At 33.6% G+C, this 27,546-nt stretch overlaps 1 protein-coding gene across 1 annotated transcript; it reads left to right on the forward strand.

Moving 5' to 3' along the window:
* The first annotated feature begins 5,667 nt into the window (after positions 1-5,667).
* LOC133869453 (pectinesterase inhibitor-like) lies at positions 5,668-6,287 on the forward strand. The gene has a single exon (XM_062306456.1). The coding sequence runs from the start codon at positions 5,703-5,705 to the stop codon at positions 6,222-6,224; it is 522 nt and encodes a 173-aa protein (XP_062162440.1). The 5' UTR covers positions 5,668-5,702; the 3' UTR covers positions 6,225-6,287.
* Positions 6,288-27,546: the final 21,259 nt, after the last annotated feature.

Raw genomic sequence — 27,546 nt, forward strand, 5'->3', positions numbered from 1 at the left:
GACTGACAATAAGAATATTGGGTCAATAAAGTGCTGCAAATAAAGTCTTGCGGTATATGCAAGGAACCAAGAAGTACAACTTAACCTAAGGATACACTTTCCATTTGAAGGTGGTTAGTTGTTCAGATTTGAGTTTTGCTGATTGTGTAGATAGTAGAAAGTCTACTTTAGGGTATATATCTTTTTATTGAAGGATATATCCTAGAGATGCAGTATGCAGGCTATAGTTGCTACGTCTACCAAGAAAGCTAAAAGTCTAGCGTGCTATGAATTCAGTACACAGGCATGATGGTTGAGACATTTTGTTGAAAGTCTCAATATTGTCGATTTTACAGTTAGACCATAAAGATACTCTGCGGTAATTCTACTATAATATTCTTTTATAAGAATAAAGAGTAGAACCAGAAGTAAATCGACATCAAGTATCTCAATACGAAAGATAACATTAAGAGACATAAATGGTCTATTGAGCATATAAGTACTGAATTAATGATTGCGGATCCCATGACTTAAAGTTTACCGGTAAAGAAAGAATAAAGTCATGCGGAATATATGAGACTCATTAATTCATTTTTGCTTGGTTTGTCTCTTTTTGGTCTATAGACATAAAGTTATTATAATAAAGATTTTGTGCACATTTGTTATTTTATCCATGAGGGTAAATAAAGTTAGACCCGAATGACTTATAGGAAGTTCATTCATAAAGCTTGATTATCCATAAGGTACTCATGTAAGGAGTGTTTTACATTGTGATACATGGAAGGGACGACCTAATTTTATAATGGTTTTACCGCCATGATTCGTGTGAAACATTTCTTAACTGAGTTGGAGGATTCCATAAAAGATTGGCCAAAACTAAAGAACCTAATACCATATGGTCATGTGTTATAAAGTCCAAGTGGGAGAATGTAATATATTATTCCTTTTTGGTTGTGGCCTTTATATCACATTTACGGTATTTACTATGTTTATTATTTTTTCAATAAACATATACGGCATTATGGATATTTCCATTAATTTAGATTACCGTAAATATGGAATCGGTATTATGGTTATTTCTATTAATTTAGATTACCGTAAATATGGAATCGGTTAATTGATTTTAAAATCAATTAACGATATTGTTTCCTTGATGGAAGGAAACAAATACGGTGTTTACCATTTTGAGGGTCCCTAACCTAGCCTATAAATAGAGTGCCTGTGTACACCATCAGTACAGCCATCAAGCAATAGGCATAGGTTAGAAGATCCCTCAAATAATCTTTCTTGTTCTTCAGATGGGTCGTGGAGACGCTTGAGCAAATATGGCTAGAGGTAAGCCTGAATCCTGTTTTATTCGTTTTCCGCTGCGCATGTTAGTTTAAGAAATATGTTAAATATTTCCAACACGGGGGTCAAGATTTGTTTATTTTTATTTTTATTTTTTATAAATAAAAAAAAAACTAAAGCTGGAAAAAAAATAAAAAAAATAAAACTAATGCAATAAATAAATAATTCATGAAAATTTAATTATTATTATTATTTTTAAAACATAGAAATGTAACTTACAATTTATTTTGTCACGCCTTGCGTTAATTAATTCAGTTGTCCTAAACCAGTTTGCATACCTTGAGCTCGTAGCATGGTTTTTTTCTTATTGATAGTCTTGAATATATAATTTTCAAATAATTACAATTATATATTTTATACAATTAAAATATCAAACGAAAATTATATATATTCACAAACAATTAAATATGAAAACAATTCCTTTAAAAAAAAAATAAAAACAATTATAAAAAACAAAAGCAATCCAAATTTTTTAAAATAATAATAATAATGATTTAAAAGAGCAAATGAGAGAAGAACAAATTTTTGTTTTTGTTTTTTTGGAAACTCGGTGCCTTCACTGCCTTGTCACTTCCATGTTTCACAAATGAGAGAAAGAACAAATTTAAAGGAAGGTCATGTCTCGACAGTCTTTTTAAAGGTGCAGTGTCAGTTGTGAGTGAAAAGTTTGTTCTTTTTCTTTTTTCTTTTTTTTTTTTTTTTAAAAAAAGGTGCAAGCTCTCAGAGATAAAATAACAAACAAATAGTTAACCTACGTGACTCACTTAAGTCATACGGTGCTTTTTGAAAAAGAAAAAGAAAAAATATGCTTGGGTCTTCTTCAACCTTGGTCTCTTGTTCAACTTCTGTAATTTTTCTAACCAAATTACAAAAATTCCTTGAAGACTTGAGGTCTGAAAATAAAAGAAAATCACAGCAGATGGTGGACAAATTTGCCCCCTAATGAGTTTCTGATGGTGGGCAACTAAAGTATAGGTAAAAATTTTACCATGGGTAAGAAAAAAGATTTGGAGTTGAGGGGCGGCATGTGACCCCCCTCGACCCCCCTGCCTCCACCCCTGCCTTCACGTGGTTATTGAATGTAGTTATAATTTGTTATTCACATATGAGGTAATGAGTTTTTTGGGCTTATTTTAATCTTTTGAACCTTCTTTGAGTTTCTATAAGTATGACATGTCAACTTTATTACATGGCTACGTGTGATTTGGCGACTAGTTGATGTGGTAAAAACTCTATTAACAATTTGAACGAAAAAGCTAGTGAAGGGAGTGACTTTTAAAATTATAGAAAACTATGTTTAACTCCCTCAAATTGTTACTCTATTTACAAACACTCTCAAACTTTAAAAAGTGACAATCGACCATTTCAAACTAAACAAAGCTTTTAGGTTACCATATTCGATAGCATTTTATGTTAAGCTTGACGGAAATCACTTTACATGACCTACACATAACTTATTTTTACATTTCTTGACTATTATACCCCACATCAGATGTATAATTGTACTCCTTATATTAAAAAAAAAATTAAAACTAAAATAAAACAATAAGGATTAAATATAATTTATCTCTATCAACTAGCATATATTTTTTATAAAGTTCCACAAACTAACAGTTGTCACATTTATGTACATCAAACTATTATTTTATTGTAATTAAGGCCATCTGCGTTGACTGCCTGTTTGGATGGAAAACTCATATTTGACTAAAATCTTTTGGAAATATACTCGTTTTGACACTTGAAAGAAAAAATTTACCCATTATAATTGTTAATTAATAAAAAATATTAAAAAAATTTAAATGAAGGTGACTAGCAACTATCTTAAATGGGTTGGGGGTGGCTCATGAGATACTTCCATGGGCTGGGGGTGGCTGCGAGCCACCCCTCTGCCACCATGGGGGTGGCTTGCAGGCAACCTCTTGTGGGTTGCGGGTGGCCATGAGCCACCCCTTTGACACCATGGGGGTAGTTCACAACTACCTTTAGCCACCTTTAGCACACCTTCAATTTGGGTGGCCAAACCACTTACGTTTTACTTTATTTATTTATTTTTCAAAAAATGGGTATTATAGAAAAGCTGATAGAAAAGGGAACACGTGACCACTCTTCCATCCAAATAGATGGTCTCTAACAGAGTGACTTAAATGTAATAAATTAGTAGTTTAATGTACCTAAGTGGTGAATTTGTCAGTTGTTGGGGCTTTATAAAAAGTGACTGTTAGTTAATGGAGCTAAAGTATATTTAACCAAAACAATAACAAAAAGAGGGTTAATTACACTTAACCTTCCTTTACTACCACTCATTTACATGTTACCCACACGAACTACCACTTGTCACACATGATTAATTTTAAAAACCAAATTTACTTAAATACCCACAAAGTTAAAAAAAATAAAAAATAAAAAAGGAAACCAACAAAGAGCATAAAAGGGATGGTTAGCACCCATAGGGTTGCAAGACCACCCTCAAATGATTTAGGGTGGCCGAATTAGGAGGTGGTCGAGTCACTCCCAACTACTTTATTTACTCAAATGTGATTCAAGAATACCCAAGTAATGCATTGTGGTGTAGATGTGTAGTACGTAGTTCGCATATTTAACAATCACGTAACGTACAAATTTATAGCAGCCCTTGTGACTAACGTTTTGAATTGCTCTTTGTTTTGATCTTTGTTTTAAATCTTCTTTTCGGAATAGAATTCCTTAAAAAAAAATGTCCCCTTTGAGGAGAAGTTGACTAAACCTAAGATGCTAATTAACCTCAAGTCTTTTGATTTTTATGGCCACGAGGGGAGATTAATTTAAGTGACCATCATTTGGTTTTGACTATAATGCAAATTGCAAAGGATTTTGAGTGTAGTTTCGCCTAACACGGTGTGAAAGCACACAATAACTTTCCAACAACAATTTCGTTTTGACTAAGGATCTTGCAGGTGGCCTTAAACACCCTCAAACCATGCCACATTTTTCAACCCGAAAATTTCACACACGTACGTGTTAAATAGAATGTCAATACATGAAATTAGGTTAAATTATAACTTAGTTTATCTACAATTTTTTTTTTTTTTTTTTTTTTTTTTTTTTTTTTTTTTTTTTAAAATTTCTTTCCTTATTAAAAAGAATGGGCAATTTGGAAAAAATATGTAAAAGAGGTCGCGTGTGGAGAACGTGACATTTTTTCCATTTATTTTGATGACAAATACTAATGGAGTGTCTAATTTTTTTTTTTTTTTTTTGACATGTCTACACAAAAGGGGGATGAGAGATTTGAACTAGTGACCTCCATTTCATGAGGCGTGGTCCCCAACCGATTGAGTTACCCCCTGGGCATTCTATTCTCTATGTACTCTTTTTGTTATATATAGTTTTTAAAGTTAGGGCATTCTATTCTCTATATATTAATTAATTAGATTTCTTTAAAGGTTAAAATTTAACCATATTATGACTGCTGAGTTGGTTAAAACAGATAGTTGGTTATAACCTAATATCACAAAATTTCAACCATCAAATTCCAAGTCAAGATTTGAAAAACTTGAGTACACGGAGGAATAACGGCCGTTATTCTTGCCTTTTTATGTATAATTCGTAGGAAATTCCATATATATCCTTAATGGCACATTTGTAATTATGGTAATATGACTTATTCCATTCATATTGATCATGAGAGATCATGAGAACCTATTTGCTGATGTCATGCTAATTTTACTCCTTGATGGGAGGAGAAAAATCAAACATCACTTTGATCGATCTATTTTGATTGAAGGGGTCCCTAATCTAGCTTATAAATAAACTACATGTGTAGTCCATTAGTACGATATTCAGTTGGCATAAATAAGAAAAATCTTCCTAAAATTCTTTTTTCAAAATCAGTACTGATTATTGCTAATAAGGTTTCATCATATTCGTTTGAGCAAAGCATGACTTCTGCTTCTTATTTACATTTGATTTATATTGCTAACATAATTGACCCAAAAAAACTGATGACAAATTTGGTCAAAGCAGGCCGGCTGCCGCAATGAGTTCATATTCATAGTGGAGCTGTTTGGTAACCAATCCATCCCATTTCAATTTCCATTTCACTTCTCCCAAAAAAATCAAATCAAAAACATTCCAACTTTTTTACACTTTTTACATCACATCAATAATTTTTTATTACTATTCAAATAAAAAAACTCACTACAAAACAAAACTTTTTCACTTTTCTATAAAACATTCTCAAATTCTATATCACATCAATCATTTATTACTACTATTCAAATAAAACATCCCATTTTCCACAACTTACCAAACAGGTCCAGTATAAAAGAATGGGCAAAGAAACTTGGTTGCAATAAGCCAATAAGCTAGCTCTTCCATATATTGTGTCTTCCAAAATGGGCATTAAACTACTTGGTGTTTCTCTTCCTCTCCTTGTGATCTCAATTATTGCAGTGACCTCAACAGCCGCCGATGAGAAAGGCAAGCCCCTCATAACCAAAACTTGCGCCGGCACGGAGTTTCCCGATGTGTGCACCTCAACTTTGGAGTCGGATCCTCGTAGTTTAAGCGCAGATCTAAAGGGGCTTTCAAGGATTGCCTTGGAGTTGAGCGCAACCAAAGGAAACGACTCTGCAGGAGTGGCCTACAATTTGATGCAGAATGCATCTGGCTACGATACATGGTCGGAGCGCTCAGCTTGCTTCCATGGTTATAACATGAGCGTGTACCAGATTAAAGATCACGGTCTCCAATCTTTCGACGACGGGAAGTACGACAAGGCATACCAAGCAGTTGATCTTCTTAATAAGGAAGCACTCTATTGTAGCACCTTTCAAATACCAGAGTTGGATGAAAGCAACACAATGCTATCCAAGTTTACAACTGTTGTAAAGACCATTCTGCAACTCCTTTTCTGATCACTACTGTAGTTGTCTTTTCCATGAATAAATGTTAGTTTCTGAAACAGTACCAAAGTATTATGGAGGTCGATCGTGCCGGCCATTTCTATATCTTTTTGTTTTGTTTTTACATCATCGATTCATCATCATTTATCATGGTACAAAATTCTAGAGAAGAGCAGACAGTGAAATATATATATATGTTTTAATCCTTCGACTGATCAACAAGTCTTGCCCCCACACTTTTGTTTCCTAGTTATAACAGCGATGGATTAGCTTGTTTTAACCCAACGCTCAATCCAATCTATGGAAAGTCTTAAGACTATCTAACTTCTTTTAAGACTTGTCACCTCAACCAGCCTTGCCCAACACTTTAGTTTCCTTGTTGTTTAGCTTGTAATGGTGGAACCTTTGCGTAATACGTTTCTCAATAAGATAATATTTGAGATGACGTGGACAGTAGGCTGTACATCTATTAGTTATATATATATCTATCTTCGTACAATAAAGTTATTACTTTTAGATATCTGTATTTGCATCTCCATCATGTGATTACTAACTATTTCTACACAGTGACGGAGTTAGGATTTTGGGTCCGGGGGTCAAGATTTTTTTATTTTTATTTTTATTTTTTATGAATAAAAAAAAAAAACTAAAGTTGAAAAAAAAAATTAAAAAAATATAACTAACGCAATAAATAAATAATTCAGCAAAATTTAATTTTTTTTTTAAAAACATATAAATGTAACTTATAATTTATTTTGTCACGCCTTGCGTTAATTAATTCAGTTTTCCTAAACCAGTCTGCATACCTTGAGATTGCTGCATGATAATAATAATAATAATAATAATAATAATAATAATAATAATAATAATAATAATAATAATAATTTAAAAGAGCAAATGAGAGAAGAACAAATTTTTGTTTTTTACTTTTGGGAATTCAGTGCCTTCACTCCCTTGTCACTTCCTTGTTTCACAAATGAGAGAAAAAACAAATTTTAAAAAGAAATGTCTTGTCTTGACAGTCTTGTTAAATGTGTAGTGCAATGTTTTTTATTTTTATTTTTTTTATTTAAGGGTTAAATACGTTTTTAGTACTTGAGTTTTGAAAACTTTTTAATTTTTGGTACCTGAGTTTCAATTCGTGTTACAAATGGTACCTTCGTTTTGGGAAAATACCAAATTAGTATATCAGTCAAGTTTTTCGACAAAAAACTAACAGCCCACCACATCACTGCTACTTAGCACCATTAGGAACATGACACCTATTCCATCCGACATGTCAGCACCCACATAATTGCCAAATCCCTCCAAAATCAGTAAATGACGTGGGTGTGTGATGTTGAAATGTTTGGGTGATTTGGCAATTATGTGGGTGCTGACATGTCGGAAGGAACATGTGTCATGTTCCTAATGGTGCTAAGTAGTAGTGATGTGGCGGGCCGTTAGTTTTTGGATGGAAAACTTGACGGTACTAATTTAGTTTTTTTCCCAAAACTGAGGTATCATCTGTAATACGAATTGAAATTCAGGTATCAAAAAATAAAGTTTTCAAAATTCAGGTACTAAAAACGTATTTAACCCTTTTTTTTTTTTTTTTTAAAGAAAAGGTGCAAGCTCTCAGAGATAAAATAAAAAACAAATAGTTAACATATGTGGCTCACTTAAGTCATACGGTGCGTTTTGAAAAGAAAAGAAAAAATATGCTTAGGTTGTCTTCAACCTTGGTCTCTTGTTCAACTTCTATAATTTTTCTAACCTAATTATAAAAATTCCTTGAAGACTTGAGCTTTGAAAATAAAAGAAAATCACAGTAGATGGTGGGCAAATTTGCCTCCTAATGAGTTTCTGAGGGTGGACAACCGGAATATAGGTAGAAATTTTACCATGGGTAAGAAAAAAAATTGGAGTTGAGGGGGGAGGGGGCATGTGACCTCCCTTGACCCCTGCCTCTACGTGGTTATTGAATGCGGTTATTATTCGTTATTCGCATATCAGGTAATAGGCTTTTTGGGCTTATTTTAATCTTTTGAAGCTTCTTTGGGTTTCTGTAAGTATGACATGTCAACTTTATTACATGGCTACGTGTGATTTGGCGACTAGCTGATGTGGTAAAAACTCTATTAACAATTTGAAAGAAAAAACTAGTGAAGGGAGTGACTTTTAAAATTAAAGGAAATTACAGTTAACCCCTTCAAATTGTCACTCTATTTGCTAATACCCTCAAACTTTAAAAAGTGACAATCGACAATTTCAAACTAAACAAAACTTTTAGGCCGATTACCACATTTGAAGCATTTCTTGTTAAGCTTGTCGGAAATCACTTTACATGACCTGCACATAACTTATTTTTACATTTCCTAACTATTATACCCCACATAAGATGTATGAAAGTACAATTGTACACCTTATGTAAAAAAAATTGAAACTAAAATAAAACAATAAGGGTTAAATATAATTTATCCCTTTCAACTGATAGATATTTTTTATAAAGCTCCACAAACTAACAGTTGTCACACTTAGGTACATCAAACTATTATTTTATTGTAATTAAGGCCATCCGTTAGCGTTGATTGTATGTTTGGATAGAAAACTCATATTTGACTAAAATCTTTTGAAAATACACTCGTTTTGATACTTAAAAAATAAAATTTACCAATTATAGTTGTTAATTAATAAAAAATATTCAAAAAATTTAAATGAAGGTGACTAGCAACCATCTTAAATGGGTTGGGGGTGGCTCGTGAGATACTCTCATAGTATGGGGGTCGCTGAGCATGGGGGTAGTTCATGGCTACCTCCAGCCACCTTTGGCACATCTTCAATTTGGGTGGCCAAACCATTTGCATTTTACTCTTCTTCTTTTTTATTTATTTTTTTATTTTTAATTTTTTAAAAAAGGGTATTATAGAAAAGCTAATAGAAAAGTGATCGTGTGACCACTCTTCCATCCAAATAGATGGTCTCTAATAGAGTGGCTTAAATGCAACAAATTAGTAGTTTGATGTACCTAAGTGGTGAAGTTGTCGGTTGTTGAGGCTTTATAAAAAATGACTGTTAGTTAATGGAGCTAAAGTATATTTAACCAAAACAATAACAAAAAGAGGGTTAATTACACTGAACCTTCCTTCACTGCCACTCATTTACATGTTGCCCACACGAACTATCACTTGTCACACATGATTAATTTTAAAAACTAAATTTACTTAAATACCCACAAAGTTAGAAAAAAAAAATCAAAAAAGAAAACAACAAAGAACATAAAAGGGATGGTTAGCACTCATAGGGTTGCGAGACCACCCTTAAGTGATTTAGGGTGGCCGAATTCGGAGGTGGCCGAGTCACCTCCAACTATTTTATCCACTCAAATGTTATTCAAGAATTTTCGAGTAATGCATTGTGGTGTAGTCAGGGGTGGAGCCGGGGGGTCGAGAGGGGGCACATGCCCCCCCTCAACGGAATGTCGTTTGAAATTTTGTCTGAATTCTAGGTTTAGGTTAGAAGAAACTGGGGGAAGAAGATGACGACGACTTGAGAAGCTCGATGCCTTTAAACATACCGTTTTAATAAAGTTGTCCTTGGATTGTTTGTGGGCCATATATTGCCTTAACTTCTTCCTTTTTTTTTTTTTTGATTTTTTTTTTGGTTTTTTATTTTTTTGTAAGTTGCATAACCTTCTTTCATTTGAGGCGTTAGTGGGCTTAGGAAAAAAAAAAGGTATGTGGGCCAAAGGTTTTGGTTGAGAGACCAAGCTCCAAAGACTTTTCAAAAGTTAATAAGTTTAAACTCTTCTAACAACACAGCCCCAACACCACTAAAAACAAAAGTCTAAACTCTAAAGCATATACTTAAAAAAAAAAATAAAAAAAAATGAAGAAACACAAAATAGTATATTAAGGCCTAAATCTAGTTGAGCAACAAATAAAGGTTATTGATATCAAAAAACAACATTACAAATTGAGAATTGCGATTTATACTTTTTCAAAATTCTGAAGTTTTTCTTTCAGTTTGCCAATTATTTTTTATTCAAGCCTTTAACAATTCAAATCAATTGCTTTTTTAAAATTTCCCATTTCTTAAAAAATTTCAAGTATGTAATCAAACTTCAATTTTGATTAAGCTTTTAAATTTAGATTGCTCAATGAAATTAACTGTTATGAATATATATAATTTTTCTTACATATTTTAATTGTATGAAGTATATAATTGTAGTTACCTGAATTTATGAAAAACAACAATGATTTCATTATGCTCCAATCAAATTCTAAATGAGTTTGTGCAAAGGTAGATTTAACAAATATAAAAACATATCTTTGCTTAAGATTTTTTTTTTTTTTGAAATTATGAAGATTCGTCGAAAATAATTGAATAAAGTAAAAGGCTAGGTTAGGTATGACAGAATAAATTGTATGTTACATTTATATGTTTTAAACAATAATTGATTTTTTTTTAGTTATATTTTTTTTAATATTTTTAATTAATTTTTGTTTAACTTTAGTTTTTTTTTTTTCTTTCATAAAAATATATATAAAAAATAAAATAAAAATCTTGACCCTCCGACCAAAATCCTAGTTCCGCCACTGGGTGTAGTTGTTCGCATATTTAACATTCACGTAACGTACAACTTTTTTATTTTTATTTTTTTATTTTTTTAGCCCTTGTGACTAACGTTTTGAATTGCTCTTTGTTTTAAATCTTCTTTTTGGAATAGAATTCCTTAAAAAAAAAACGTCCCCTTTGAGGAGAGGTTGACTAAACCTAAGATGCTAATTAACCTCCAAGTCTTTTGATTTTTATGGCCACGAGGGGAGACAATTGAAGTGACCATCATTTGATATTGACTATAATGCAAATTGCAAAGGATTTTGAGTCTACTTTCGCCTAACACGCTCTGGAAGCACACAATCACTTTCCAACAACAATTTCGTTTTGACTAAATCAAATAAAACCATGCCACATTTTTCAACCCGAAAATTTCACACACGTAAGTGTTAAATAGAATGTGAATACAAGAAATTGGGTTAAATTATAAATTAGTTTATCTACAATATATATATTTTTTAATTTCTTTTCTTACTAAAAAGAATGGGCAATTTAGAAAAAATATGTAAAAAAGGTCCCATGTGGCGAACGTGACATTTTTTCCGCCTATTTTGATGACAAATACTAATTAATGGAGTGTGTAATTTCACACGTGGTGATACTATGGGGGCTTCAATGTTATAATTTTTAGAGTTAGGGTATTCTATTCTCTATATATTAATTAATTAGATTTCTTTAAAGGTTAAAATTTAACCATATTATGACTGCTGAGTTGTTAAAACAGATAGTTGGTTATAGCCTAATATCACAAAATTTCAACCATCAAATTCCCAAGTCAAGATTTGAAAAGCTTGACTACAATAAGTTGCAGAAAATCTTAATCCTTGAAAAAACGAGGAATAACGGCTGTTATTCTTGCCTTTCTATGTATAATTTGTAAGAAATTCCATATATATTTTTAATGGCACATCACTAATTATGGTAATATGACTTATTCCATTCAGCCCAATCATGGGAGATCATGGGAAATCCATTTACTGATATCATGCTAATTTTACTCCTTGATGGGAAGAGAAAAATCAACCATCATTTTGATCAGTTTTGACCGAAAGGGTCCATAATCTGGCCTATAAATAAATCACATGTGTAGTCTATCAGTACGGCATTCAATAGGCATAGATCAGAAGAATCTCTCTAAATTTTTTTTTTTTTTTTTTTTTTTTTTTTTTTTTTTTTTTTTTCTTCAGAATTAATACTAATTATTGCTAATAAGGTTTCATTGTAAGATATTATTCCCTTATGTGGCCTTTATATCACATTTACGGTGTTTGCTATGTTTATTATTTTTTAATAAACATATACGGTATTATGATTATTTCTATTAATTTAGATTACCGTAAATATGGAATCGGTATTATGGTTATTTCTATTAATTTAGATTACCGTAAATATGGAATCGGTTAATTGATTTTAAAAATCAATTAATAATATTGTTTCCTTAATGGAAGGAAACAATACGGTGTTTACCATTTGAGGGTCCCTAACCTAGCCTATAAATAGAGTGTCTGTGTACACCATCAGTACGGCAATTCGGTAATAGGCATAGGTTAGAAGATCCCTCAAATAATCTTTCTTGTTCTTCAGATGGATCGTGGAGACGCTTGAGCAAATATGGCTAGAGGTATGCCTAAAACTGTTCTATTTAATTTTCCGTTGCGCATGTTAGGTTAAAGAAATAATTGTTATTTAATTATTTCTAACATGTGGTATCAGAGCCATCCTCTGTGCTATTTTGCTTAGCGTATAATTTTACTATGCTTTATCAATATTGAATCAAGTATTTTTATTTGTTATCAATATTGAATCAAGTATATTCTATTTGATATTGTTCACTTCTGTTTGTCAATATTGTTTGAGCAATATTTCGTCTTTTGTGACATGATAGAAACGCATTAGCGATTATTTTGTGAATATTTGTTGTTCACGTACTGTTTGTGAAAACCCATAAATTTGATATAACTATTTTTTGTTTTATCACTATTTTGTGTATTGTGATATACTGCCTAATTTTGAGTTGTTGTAATCTTGATATGGGTATTTTCATAAAGGGGTGGCGGCTAGGGTTCTATTTTTTGGGTTTTCAACCCATCTGGAACATTACGGGTCGGGTTGGTCGGTGACTGGGTAGGGTTTCGACCCATTAATGTTTCTGGGTTGGATATATTTTCGGGTAGGGTTTTTTAAAACTCATGCAGTTTTGGGCTATTTAAGTGGGCTGACCTAGTTTGGACCAGCACTATACATAGACCTAGAGGCCTGACCCGATTAAGTGGGTTGACCTAATTGTCCAATTCAGTACTCATTTGGAATCTTGTGACCCAGAAGCCCAACCCAATATAGTAGCCCATTACAGTAGCATTTAAATAAAATAAAAGATTTGGCTCATATGGGGTTCGAACTTGGGACCTTCATGTCCATAAAGTGACAAGCTTCAAACCATTAAACTAAGCCTGGTTTTATGCTTTCACATTAAGATTTTATTCTCTTTATTATTTACAGTATTGTGTATTAAAATTATTGTTTATTTAATATATGAATTGAGGAATATATTTTTAATTGTTGAATTTATATTGTTTAAATATAAATTGCTTGATGCCTAGACCTAAGAATAATTAACAATACCATATATACTGGTGTGTTTACAGTAATATCTAAGAATGCAATGTCGGGGAAAGTTCTGGCAAGGAAAGTCTTGGGATTTAAGTGTGTCCGGTGTGACCCCCCTCACTTTCCTGGGAGCTCATTTGCTTGCACCTTGGAAAATGCTGTTTACCCCATTTAAGTATTGGTTTGTTATATTCCTGGGGCTATTAAAGGGGGCATCTATAAAGTTGTTAGATGTTAATGAAGTAGCAATTATCATGATAATTTTGGGAGAGCCACAGCATCCCAATTTTGAATGACAATTGCATTAAGATTACACACACGTAATTATCATAATAATTATGGGAGAGCCACAGCATCCCAAATTTTAATGATAATTACATCAGGATTACACGCATGAACCTCATAAAGATTTATTAGATGTTCATGAATTACAGTATGATTATTATGATTTTGGGAGAGCTACAACATCTCGATTTTATAATAATCGCATAAAGATCGTACACGTGAACTTCATATAGAAAAATTAACATCGTCTTGTAATTAATTCATAAATTTAATTACTTATCCCTACAGGGAAGTTTTTATTTTTATGACTTAATTAGAATAAGATAACAAATTTAGTATTAAAAGTAAAATTTCTTTCGGTTGCCCAAAGGTACGAAGAATTTTATTTATTAATATTTAAATTTGCTTTAGTCTTATTAATAAAGAGTAAATTTCATGCGTGATGCAACCTTTGCCCATAGGTAGGTTGAATTTTACTATTTAAATTGGCATTGGCTAATTTAAAATAAAGTTAATTCATAGCATTAAAGTATTTATTTTATTTTTTGGGTTATTGCAGCTACTCATATTACTCTACCTTGGTAATTTCATATTCCAATACATTATGGTAATATTTTTTTGACTGAAAAATGTTAATATGCTTTTTTCATTTGGGGTGTTAAAAATTTTGGTGCTCCGTGTGGACAAACCACCTACTCCCGCGGAATTAAGTACGCCACGTGAGATTATTAAGCATGAACAGTGGGAGTGATTTAATCACTTAAGTTAGATGTTCATGAAATCTCATGTCACTAAAGTCATCAGGGATTTATTCCTGAATGTTTTAGAGCCAAAGTTTTATAAAGGTTGTTTATGAACATTTAATAAGTTCAAACAAAACTTGGCCAGAACCCTAATAGAAAAAGCTTTAAAGACAAACCTTTTACAGTTTCTAAAGTGTTTATAATCTCATTACGGGAATGAAGGATATTGTAGCTTAGCCTAAGTCCCTAAAGATTAAGATTTTTGAGTCATTGTTGGTCTATTTCATTTTTTGAATTCTCTCTTCTAAGTGTAGAATTTTATCTTTTAATACACATAAGGATAAATGGTTAGTAAGTGAACTTCTAACCATGTGTTTTCAAGAGAATCTATAAAGTGTTCACATGATTACTCATGTTAAGGGAAAGACCGATAAATGCAATCATGCCCAATACTTAAAGCATGAGAATAAGGTGCCAATAAAGTATTATGGCAATCAAGATACCTATTTCTCATGCAATAAGGAAAATTAAGGGCATATAAAGAAAGATTGCGTGAAGTATGAGAAATGACTTAAAATAAAGATAATCTCATATATCTGGTATGTCGTGAATCTCTTTTAGTGACTCATTCAAATTTATTGTGGATTGTTTATGGTTTAACAATCCACGTTGTCAACACAAATGCAGAGTCTTTTTAAAATAAATAACACGTATTTATAATTTGAGGTTGTTGGGATCTATAGGTTAATTTTGAGATTCAGTTATAATTTTTACCAAAAAACTGATTTACATTCCATAATCTTTTAGAAATTTATTTTTCTAGTTTGGCTTGTTAAAAAATTTCAATTTTATTTTAAACTTTCTTATTTTTTTGGTGGAATATTGGTTGGGGTTTATTTAAAGTCTATTTAAAATTGACCTACATCCCAATTTTTGAAACAAAATTATTTGTTTGTCTCTGCGTACTGATGTTGACGTAAAGTAGAGTCTTGAGAATTTAAAAAAATGCTCTTGTTATGGCTTTGGAGATTGAAATATATCTCTATACAGTAAATAAAAGTCGGTAATTTACAGACTTTGGTTCTTGTGTGGGCTGCATAAGGGAAAGCACACCAACAAGACCATTTGAGGTGCCAAAGAGAGCTTTTTGAGATTCTTGAGATCATGTACATTGAAAGGTGTTGACCTTTTCATACTCATTGCCTAAATGGTCAGAGATATTTTTTTCTCTTTTAGTAATGACCATATAAAGTTTATGTATCTCTATCTTCTAAATATTAAAGCTGGGGTATTGAATGCTTTCAATACCTATAAGGAAGAAGGAGAGAAAGAATATGAAGATTATAAGATCTAATATAGGCATAGAGTATTAAGGTAGGTACACACAAAGGGAAATGATTAGTAATACTAATCTGCTATTACCCTTATAGAGTAAAGCTTTGAAGACCGTTGTGTATATGTTAAACAGTATTCCATCTAAGGTTGTCCATAAGACACCTTTTAAAGTATGAAATAGATGGAAGCTTAGTTTAAATTATTTACACATATGGGGTTGCCTTGCTAAAGAGAGGATTTATAATCCTCGCCTTAGGAAATTAGATTCAAGGACAACCAGCGGATCTTTTATAAGCTATCTAGTAAACTTTAAAGGGTTTTAATGTTTTATTGTCCTTCATATAAGCCTAGAGTTGTTGATTGAAAAATTTCCAGAGGATACGGAACCTAGTGGGAGTGCTCATTCACATAAATTGGAATTTGAGGAAGCACTAGAGTTGGCCAAATCTCCTCCTCATAGAGGATGATTGATTGTATTCAGGAAAAATCAGATTGATTATCCTGAGCCACAATCAACCAACTCATACAGAACAGGTTCAAAACTCTATTCTCCCATTGCAAAATGTAGAGGAAGTAGAATTAAAAAAAAAATCCTATAGAATAAAGAGATCAACAATTCTTAGTGATCATGTTGTATATCTCCCAGAGTCTGATGTTGACATTGGACATAAAGATGATCCAAATTTGTTTTCACATACTATGAGTAGAGAAAACTCCACATTGTGATTCAATGCCATAAAGTAAGAGATAAGTCCATGGCTAAAAGGTCAAGCTAGACTCGTAGCCAATGGTTTTACTCATAAAGGAATGCATTGATTATCGTGAAACATTCTCTCCAGTGTCTAAGAATGGTTCATCAAGATAATCATAGCATTAGTAGCTCATTTTTTGATCTAGAGCTACATCAAATGGATGCGAAAACAACTTTTCTGAATGGGGATCGTAAAGATGAGGTTTACATGAAACAATCAAAAGGTTTTATAAATAACAGTCAGAAAGCTTGCAAATTAAAGAATTCTATTTATGGGCTGTGATAGATCTCTCATTGGTAATATACTTTTTACAAGGTTATTGTTTTATTGTTTATTGAAAACCTTGTTAATTAGTATATATATACCTTAAGGTCAGTGGGAGTACAGTAATCTTTCTGGCCCTATATGTGGATATTATTTTTGCAAGTGCTGATTTAGGTTTGTTACATAAAGTTCATTTCACAAAACTTTAAAATGAAGGATTTGGGTGAAATCTCTTATGTCTTTTGACATAGAGATTCACAGAGACATAAAGAATATTAACATTGACTCAGAAGGCCTATATTGAAAAAGTTTTGGGAAGATTTAGAATGAAGGATTATGTACCTTCAGTAGCAATTAAGAGGGACCAATTAAATACAGATTAATGTCCCAAAAGGTATTGGAATAAGGGCAGATGAAAAGTTTTAAGTGTCTGCATTATACATAACCATATGACTGACAATAAGTATATTGAGTCAATAAAGTGCTGCAAATAAAGTCTTACAGTATATGCAAGGAACCAAGAAGTACAACTTAACCTAAGGATATACTTTCCATTTGAAGGTGGTTAGTTGTTCAGATTTGAGTTTTGCTGATTGTGTAGATAATAGATCGAAAGTCTACTTTAGGGTATATATCTTTTTATTGAGAGATATATCTTAAAGATGCAGTATGCAAACTATGGTTGCTACGTCTACTAAGAAAGCTAAAATTCTAGCGTGCTATGAATTTAGTACACAAGCATGATGATTGAGACATTTTATTGAAAGTCTCAATATTGTCGATTTTTACAGTTAGACCATAAAGATACTCTGCGGTAATTCTACTATAATCTTTTTTTATAAGAATAAAGAGTATAAGCAGAAGTAAATCGACATCAAGTATCTCAGTACGAGAGATAACATTAAGAGACATAAATGGTCTATTGAGCATATAAGTACTGAATTAATGATTGCGGATCCCATGACTTAAAGTTTACCGGTAAATAAAGAATAAATTCATGCGGAATATATGAGACTCATTAATTCATTTTTTGCTTGTTTTGTCTCTTTTTGGTCTATAGACATAAAGTTATTATAATAAAGATTTTGTGCACATTTGTTATTTTATCCATGAGGATAAATAAAGTTGGACCCGAATGATTTATAGGAAGTTCATTCATAAAGCTTAATTATCCATAAGGTACTCATGTAAGGAGTGTTTTACATTGTGATACATGGAAGAGATGACCTAATTTTATAATGGTTTTACCGCCATGATTCGTGTGAAACATTTCTTATCTGAGTGGGAGGATTCCATAAGTGATTGGCCAAACTAAAGAACCTAATACCATAAGGTCATGTGTCATAAAGGCCAAGTGGGAGAATGTAAGATATTATTCCCTTATGTGGCCTTTATATCACATTTACGGTGTTTGCTATGTTTATTATTTTTTAATAAACATATACGGTATTATGATTATTTCTATTAATTTAGATTACCGTAAATATGGAATCGGTATTATGGTTATTTCTATTAATTTAGATTACCGTAAATATGGAATCGGTTAATTGATTTTAAAAATCAATTAACAATATTGTTTCCTTGATGGAAGGAAACAATACGATGTTTACCATTTGAGGGTCCTTAACCTAGCCTATAAATAGAGTGCCTGTGTACACCATCAGTACGGCAATTCGGTAATAGGCATAGGTTAGAAGATCCCTCAAATAATCTTTTTTGTTTTTAAGATGGATCGTGGAGACACTTGAACAAATATGGCTAGAGGTATGCCTAAAACTGTTCTATTTAATTTTCCGCTGCGCATGTTAGGTTAAAGAAATAATTGTTATTTAATTATTTCTAACATTCATCAAATTCGTTTGAGTAAAGCATGACTTCTGCTGCTTATTTACATTATTAAATTAGCATTTGATTTATTTTGCTAACGTAATTGACCCAAAAAAACTGATGACAAATTTGGTCAAAGCAGGCCGGCTGCCGCAATGAGTTCATATTCGATCATAGTATAAAAGAATGGGCAAAGAAACTTGGTTGCAATAAGCCAATAAGCTAGCTCTTCCATATATTGTGTCTTCCAAAATGGGCATTAAACTACTTGGTGTTTCTCTTCCTCTCCTTGTGATCTCAATTATTGCAGTGACCTCAACAACCGCCGATGAGAAAGGCGAGCCCCTCATAACCAAAACTTGCGCCGGCACGGAGTTTCCCGATGTGTGCACCTCAACTTTGGAGTCGGATCCTTGTAGTTTAAGCGCAGATCTAAAGGGGCTTTCAAGGATTGCCTTGGAGTTGAGCGCAACCAAAGGAAACGACTCTGCAGGATTGGCCTATAATTTGTTGCAGAGTGCATCTAGCTTCAAGCCATGATCGGAGCTCTCAGCTTGCTTCCATAGTTATAACACGAGCGTGTACCAGATTAAAGATCACGGTCTCCAATCTTTCGACGAGGGGAAGTACGACAAGGCATACGAAGTAGTGGATCTTCTTAATAAGGATGCACTCCGTTGTAGCACCTTTGAAATACCAGAGTTGGATGAAAGCAACACAATGCTATACAAGTTTACAACTGTCGTAAAGACCATTCTCCAACTCCTTTTCTGATCACTACTGTAGTTGTCTTTAATTTCCATGAAGGAGAGTGATTCCTGCACTCCCATGCATAACATGAGTACCATTTCCCTTCCATGAATAAATGTTAGTTTCTGAAACAGTGCCAAAGTAGTTTCTGAAACTCCCACTCACACACTTTTGTTTCCTAGTTATAACAGCGATGGATTAGCTTGTCAACCAGCCTTGCCCAACACTTTTGTTTCCTTATTGGTTAGCTTGTAATGGTGGAACCTTTGCTTAATACGTTTCTCAATAAGATAATATTTGAGATGATGTGGACAGTAGGCTGTACATGCAAATGTGGTTATTGGCTATACATCTGTCTCCATACAATGCGGTTATTACTTTAAATATCCGTATTTGCATCTCCATCGTGTGATTATTAACTGCCTCCACGTAGTAGTAGAGCCAGGATTTTGGATTTTGGGGGTCAAGATTTGTTTATTTTTAATTTTTTATGAATAAAAAATACTAAAGTTGAATTTTTTTTTTAAAAAAAATATAACTAATGCAATAAATAAATAATTCAACAAAATTAATTTTTTTTAAAAAAATATATAAATGTAACTTACAATTTATTTTGCCACGCCTTGTGTTAATTAATTCAGTTGTCCTAAACCAGTCTGCATACCTTGAGATCGCTGCATGGTTTTTTCATAATTTTTAGTCTTGAATATATAATTTTCAAATAATTACAATTATATATTTTATACAATTAAAATATCAAACGAAAATTATATATATTTAGAAGCAATTAAATATGAAAACAATTCCTTTCAAAAAAAAAAATGAAAACAATTATAAAAAACAAAAGCAATCCAATTTTTTTTTAAATACTACTACTACTACTACTACTAATAATAATAATAATAATAATAATAATAATAATAATAATAATAATAATAAAGAGCAAATGAGAGAAGAACAAATTTTTGTTTTTTTGTTTTTTTTTGGGAATTCGGTGCCTCCACTGCCTTGTCACTTCCTTGTTTCACAAATGAGTGAAAGAACAAATTTTAAAAAGAAAGGTCATGTCTCAATAGGCTTGTTAAAGGTGCAGTGTCAGTTGTGCAGTGCAAAGTTTGTTCTTTATAATTGCACCGTTGGTCCCTGTGGTTTGCCATAAATATTTTTCACTTCATATGGTTCAAAAAGTTCATGGGAGGTCCTCGTGGTAAGCAATAATTACGTTTCACTCCTTGGATTGATTTTCCATTCACTAGTTTGACAGAATCTATTAGTCATCCACGTTAGACCCAGTAAAAAATTGACACGTGTATATATTTTTTTTTCAAATTTCTTTTTAGTTGTTTTTTTGGCTTTTCCACGTCTTCTGGGGTTGGCCACATAGGCTGACTAGAGTTCCATAAATAATTAGGGCTTACTTTTTTCCCCAACAGTAAATTCTCTCCATTTACTCCGCCTCTCTCCATTATCGCACAGTTGGGTCCCTGAAAACTGCTGTCTTCAACAGCTCATCGTCTTCATTATCGTACAATTGGTCCCTGAAAGCCGTCTTCTTCAAAAGCTCATCGTCTTCTTTGCCGGTCACGTTGTTCATCGTCTGCTTCGTCGGTCACGCCATTCAGTTCGCTCAACCCATCGTCTTCCTCATGAGTCACGCCGGTTTGAGCCATTTTCTTCTTCAAGCGCTACACCGGTCACAAGTAATCGACGGTATTGTTGTTCCTTATCACCATTTGGGGGTTTTTGTTCCATTATTTTCTGTATATAGATTTTTTTTTTTTGTTGAGAACCCCTCTTAGTCTGTAGAATAGATTTGTTGTTTAGGGTTTATCCATTTATTAAAAATCTTGTTTCAGTTCGGTTTGATGTATTAATTGCTTAAGCGGAAATGTAGTCTGTCTCTCTCGATGATTAATTGTTTCCGTTTGATGTATTTTTCTATATGGGTTGGAGATAAGATCTAAACTTAATTTGACCAAACTCATAATATTTTTTGTTTGAAAGACATAAATTTTTAGTTTTGAATGAGAAACAATGTGGAATTGGATTTGGAACCACTTTGTTAATTTGAAGTTATTTGTCTTTTGATTTAGATGTCTTCAAATTGGTCATCATTGGAAAATTGTTGTGAAGCGTCGGCACAAGAATGTTACTATGGTATGAAAACATATTTAAGGGCTTCATGGACGAGGAAAAATCCGGAAAGATGGTTCTTTGAATGCGCTCAATACGGCAAAGGCCCACATTGCAAATATTTTGAATGGTTTGATCCACGCATTTGTGAATGTGGTGGCGAGGTTGTATACGAATTGAGGGTGAGGATTAAGACTATGGAAGAAGAACTTCGGAAATAAGCAAAAAAAGAGAAGCGATCAAATGTCATTTTGTTTATGTCATGGAGAATAATTTTTGCTCTTTATTTTTCTTTTATGTGTTATGTTTAGATCACTTTTGTTCATCTTAGAGGTGGTGTTTGTAATAAGTGGTTGATATGGACTTGGAAAAAGTAGGTCGATGCTTTTCTTGCTTCTTAATTTAACTAGGATTCTCTTGCTGTACTCCATTGGTTTGATGTCATTGTAATTCCCAAACCAAAGGCACCAAGAAGTGAATTTTGTGTACTTAAAGCCTTATCCTTAGTAGTTCCAATTATGTAACTTGTAACCATAGTTTCTTTACTCCTTGAATAAGAGATTCAATTGGATTTCTGTAACTTGTAACCATAGTTTGTTTATTGGAACAGAACCAGGCTTATAAGTCATCCCACTGAAGGAATTTTCTGTGGCCATATTGCATGTTTCCCTTGTGTGATATTTTCCTGTTACACTGAGATGCTGAAATATTGTCTTTGCAATGTAGGAGACTTTAGCCCCACAGTTTTTGATGGTGTCGGAAGCTCATTAGCACATGTGAATCGATTTGTGCTCTTAGAGGCTTAATTAGGCTTAATTTGTTGATGTATCCTGAATGCCTGCTAAATACACATCGAAATGGAAAATGACCCACTCATGCTTTCCTTCTGTCATTCTGGCAAAAGGATCCTTTTAATAGTTGTTCTTGAAGGCTCAAAATTAGCCCAACTCTGATGCAGGTCATCAGGAAAATACAGACAGAACAATTAAAAGAAATTTTATTACTAACTAGTGGCAAGAGAAAAACAAAATACCATCATAGAGTAGAAATTATGATTACTTTGGGTCAGAGATCTAAAACTAAATAGCATTCTGCAATTCGCCTGTTTTTGGGATCCCATAAGCATCATACATCAACAAAATACATTCTAATTACCACCATACATCAACAAAATACCTTCCAATTACCACTATACATCAACAAAATACCATCATAATGTTCTTAACAAAATACCCCCATACATCCACAAAATACACCATACTGTTCTCGTCAAAATACCCCCATACATCTACAAAATACCATTATATTGTTCCTAACAAAATACCACCATACGTCAACAAAATACCATCATATTGTTTCTTACAAAATACTCAATCACAAAATACGTTACTTCATTCCTGTACCCCATCATGTTGCGAACCTTTAATTGTTGTCACATTCCCCCCCTCGCAGGGAAAAAACAACACATCCACAAAAATCCTTTAGTAACATATATAGGGAATTAGACTAAATCTAAAATATATACAATGACTAGGCTGAGTAGTAATATACACTATCAATTCCTCATTACAGTGCAATACAATAATTTTTTTTTTTTTTTTGCAAAATATGTCCTTACAGTTTCTATCAATTTACTGTGCTGACTAGGCTGCCATGTTACGTTGGATAGCGCATACGCATTTGGTTGCGAGACTTGCTCATTACTCACATTTCCCTCATTACGCACAGTTTCCAACATGAAAAGAGAATATACATCAACAAAAGATTAAGTCAAGTAGCCAAAACTAACATGTATAAATGGCTCATCCTTACAGTTCTTTTCTTTTTGCTTGGTTTCTTCTTCAGGATTTGATGGTTTGGCCTCAATGGCTCGTGACAGGACTTGACATTATGGCCAATCAACCCACAGTTCCCACATCTAACATCATACCCTTGCCTTGTAACTTTATACGGGTGTTGAGGCTCATCTGTATCTTTTCTCCTAACTTGTTTAGGGCGTTCATGTTGAGTTCTCACCAATGGTGGTAGAATGGTGTCAAGGGTAATTTTTGGCCATTCATTAGGGCCAGGCATTGGATGAATTGAAGGAGTGTATGCTTTCTTGTATGTATCATACTGATAGCATGCATGGCCAAAGTCTTCTGGATTACGCCGATCAATGAAAATGGCAGCACATGCATGAAGACACGGAATCCCATTAAGCTGCCATCTACCACCTCCTTGAACCATAGCAGCTGTCTACCTCAAACGTTGCCCCATCTCGCCATTCACAAATGTAGTTTCTCTGTAGATCTTTGGATCTCTCTAGCCTTTTTAGGATCTTTGGACAAATCCTATTATTGGCTTGACTAGCTCATTCTCTTTTTGTGTGATACCTATTCATCAACTGTCTCCTAATTGTCTCCAACATGGTTAGGAGTGGCTTGTTTCTAGCATCCTTAACCCAAGAATTAAAAGATTCAGCAATGTTATTGGATATCATATCAGTTTTGGAATTGGTTCCAAATGCATGCCTTAACCAACCTCTAGGATCAATTTTTTCCAAGTAATCAAAAGCTTCTTGGCTCATACCCTTAATCACATTCAGGTGCCGTTTAAAATCTGATTTAGTTGTGGCTCTAGCTGCTCCAAACAACTCATCTTTAAATGCTCTTCCTTTCCGCCCTTTCTGCTTACAATTGGCATGCAGATGTCGGATACAAAACCTATGTTCAACCCCAGGGTACACAGTATCAAATGTATTCATGAGACCCTGCAAAAGAGACAAATATATCACATTAGCATAGTATCTTTTTCAAAATTATGCATTTTAAGAAAATGGTTCAAATATATCACCTTTTGTTTATCAGACATAAATATCAATTCATGCTCTTCAATAGGGCCAAGGATATCAAGAAGAGTAGCCATAAACCATGTCCATGATTCTTTACACTCGGATTCTACAACAACATAAGCAATTGGGTATCTGTCATCATTCCCATCCCTACCTATCGCACATAATAATTGTCCCTCGTATGGACCCTTCAAATGGCAACCATCCACTGCAATCATCGGCCTGCATCCAGCAATAATACCTTTCTTGCATGCATCCAAGCATACAAACATACTATGAAAATGAATGTCGTCGTTTAGCAAACCACACATGCTGCTTGGATTCCATTTGTGCACCGTTGCAGCATAGTCCCGACTTTGGTAGTCCTCAACCTCACTCCCATATACCTTCTTCATGGCAATTGTCTTGGCTCGGTAGGCAACCCATTTGGAATTTTAATATTGTAGTCCCTCTTAACTCGCTCTCTCAAACGTATACAGTCCATGTGGGATTGTCTCTAAACTCCCCAAGATATTGATTTGCGATCAAATGTATGTTGGCTATTTTGTTCTCATGATGGGTGCCACACTTGTGCGTATTGACGAAGGTTTTAATTTGTATGGCATCTCGTGTGTTTGACTGTGACGTATGAAGCCGCCACCCACACTTTAGTTTGCACACCGCTGTTACTCGTATTTTATCATTGTGTTGGAACACAAAATCAAACCCATTATGAATGGCAAAAGTCTTAAGGGTAGTCTTCAACAATGTTGTATTTGGAAATCGGATCCCCTTTTTCAGCTTTATTTTGCCTTTCAAATCATTCTCAGTGAATTCTGGGTATCTTATCTTCTTACGCCCAGACCGAGAGGCATTCATATCGTCAGACTTTGAGGATAAACTATCCATATCCCGCTCACTATCAGCGGAATCAGATGAGATGACATCCACGTCACGTGCATTAGAGGTTGCACCAACCCCAAACCAATCAAATTTGTTGTGAATATCCTTTATATTTTTACGTCTCCTAACGTTTTTGTAAAGATCTTCATCCTCAGCATCAGTTGTCTCATATTTACTTAAATTTTCATCCCCACTAGCTTCATAATCAGGATCGTCAGATGAGTCCTCACCAACCCCTTCCTTCTCCCCAACACCTTCCTCAACACTAGCATCTTCTACACTTCCCTCATTCACAACCCCTTTCTCAACATTAGCATCTTCTATAGCTCCCTCCTCCCAAACCCCTCTCTCAACACCAGCTAGTTGTTCTGTTGGGTCAATTAAACTAGCCACATTAGTTTTGTGATCCACGTACAAGTGCAACACTCTTGTATTCTTTGTTTGTATCATACCAATCAACTCGATAACATCACTATCATTATGGATGTGATGAAGTCCATTTTCTGACCATTCATCATCAAGCTTACACCAAAATCCACTATGATTCCTATACCCCAAACTATGTAGCTTTTTTTCCCAATGCGTAATCGATAATAAGTCTTCGTCAATTTCTCCTTGGTCATATATCTTGCCTCCGACATAGGTCATGCGTAGATATTCGGGGTAGCTGCCACAGTAAATGAGTACTCTTACCATTTCTACGACAATATAAAGAAGTTAATTAGATGAGTACACTTCCAACTGAATTTTATTTTATTTTTCTCCCAACATAGTTCAAATTCCCAAAAAAATAAAAGAAAAGTAACATGGGCCTAGGAATTTGAAGCCCCCTTAACATCACAATCCAAACATAGTCTAATGAAACCATGGTGTTTTAGTAGTGTTGAAAGTGAATGTGACAAACAAAGGAACAAAAAAAAAAAAAAAAAAAAGCACAACTTTTAAGTATGTGTCATAGTAACAACTGGAAAAGGGAACAAAAAAACATAGTATGATGCATGTCGAATACATGTCCCACTTATAATTATCTGTTTCAATGAAAAAAAATAATGATATGGAACTATCAGCTACCCATGTGCTCAATCGGTAATGGACCACAAAGTATAGTTAATACTTTAGCACATGGACCACACATGTGCATAGTTAATATTTTAGCATTGTTAAGTAACTTTGGCACCCAAATTCACATGCACCATACTCGTGAGATATAAAAAGAGTGGAACATTACTATCATTACGGATGTAGACAAATAAAGGGGGAAAACAAGCCCCACAAATACCACATAGAGATATAAAAATAAGCCCCAAAAGCCAAACTTTTTGGAACCCACTGTCTCCATCCTCTATTTAATCCCATCAGTGGCCGATCAAACTCATCTATCTTCAACCCATATATCTCCAATTTCGAAACAATTAAAGAATACAAAACCAAATAGCATATAAATGAATGAAAGTGAAGGAGAATTGAGTAAACCCTAAACAACAAATTTGTTCTACAGACTAAAGGGGGTTCTCAACAAAAAAATCTATATATAGAACATAGTGGAACAAAAACCCCCAAATGGTGGTGACCGGCAAAGAAGAATGAAAAAGAATGAGGAACAACAACAATACCGTCGACGACCAGCGTGACACTTGGGGAAGAAAATGGTCCAGACTGGCATGACTCGTGACTTGCGAAGTAGACGATGGTCTGGGCAACGTGACTGGGGAAGTAAACGATGAACAGCGTGACCGGCGAAGAAGACGATGAACTGGCAAAGAAGACGGCTTTCTAGGACCCAATTGTGCGAATGTGAGGAGTAAATGGAGAGAATTTACCGTTGGGGAAAAAAGTAAGCCCTAATTATTTACTGAACTCTAGTCAGCCTCTGTGGCCAACCCTAGAAGACGTGGAAAAACCAAAAAAAGACCAAAAAATAATTTGAAAAAAAATATACACGTGTCAATTTTTTATTGGGTCTGACGTGGATGACTAACAGATTCCGTCAAACTAGTGGATGAAAAATCGATCCAGGGAGTGAAACGTAAGTATTGTTTACCACGAAGACCTCCCATGAACTTTTTGAACCATAGGGAGTGAAAAATAATTATGGTAAACCACAGGGACCAACGGTGCAATTATCTAATTTTTTTTTAAGAAAATGTGCAAGCTCTCAAAGATAAAATAAAGAACAAATAGTTAACGTACATGGCTCACTAAAGTCATACGGTGCATTTTGAAAAGAAAAGAAAAAATATGCTTGGGTCGTCTTCAACCTCGGTCTCTTGTTCAACTTCTGTAATTTTTTTAACCTAATTACAAAAATTCCTTAAAGACTTGAG

Source organism: Alnus glutinosa, chromosome 5, assembly GCF_958979055.1.
Source record: "Alnus glutinosa chromosome 5, dhAlnGlut1.1, whole genome shotgun sequence".
NCBI lineage: Eukaryota > Viridiplantae > Streptophyta > Magnoliopsida > Fagales > Betulaceae > Alnus > Alnus glutinosa.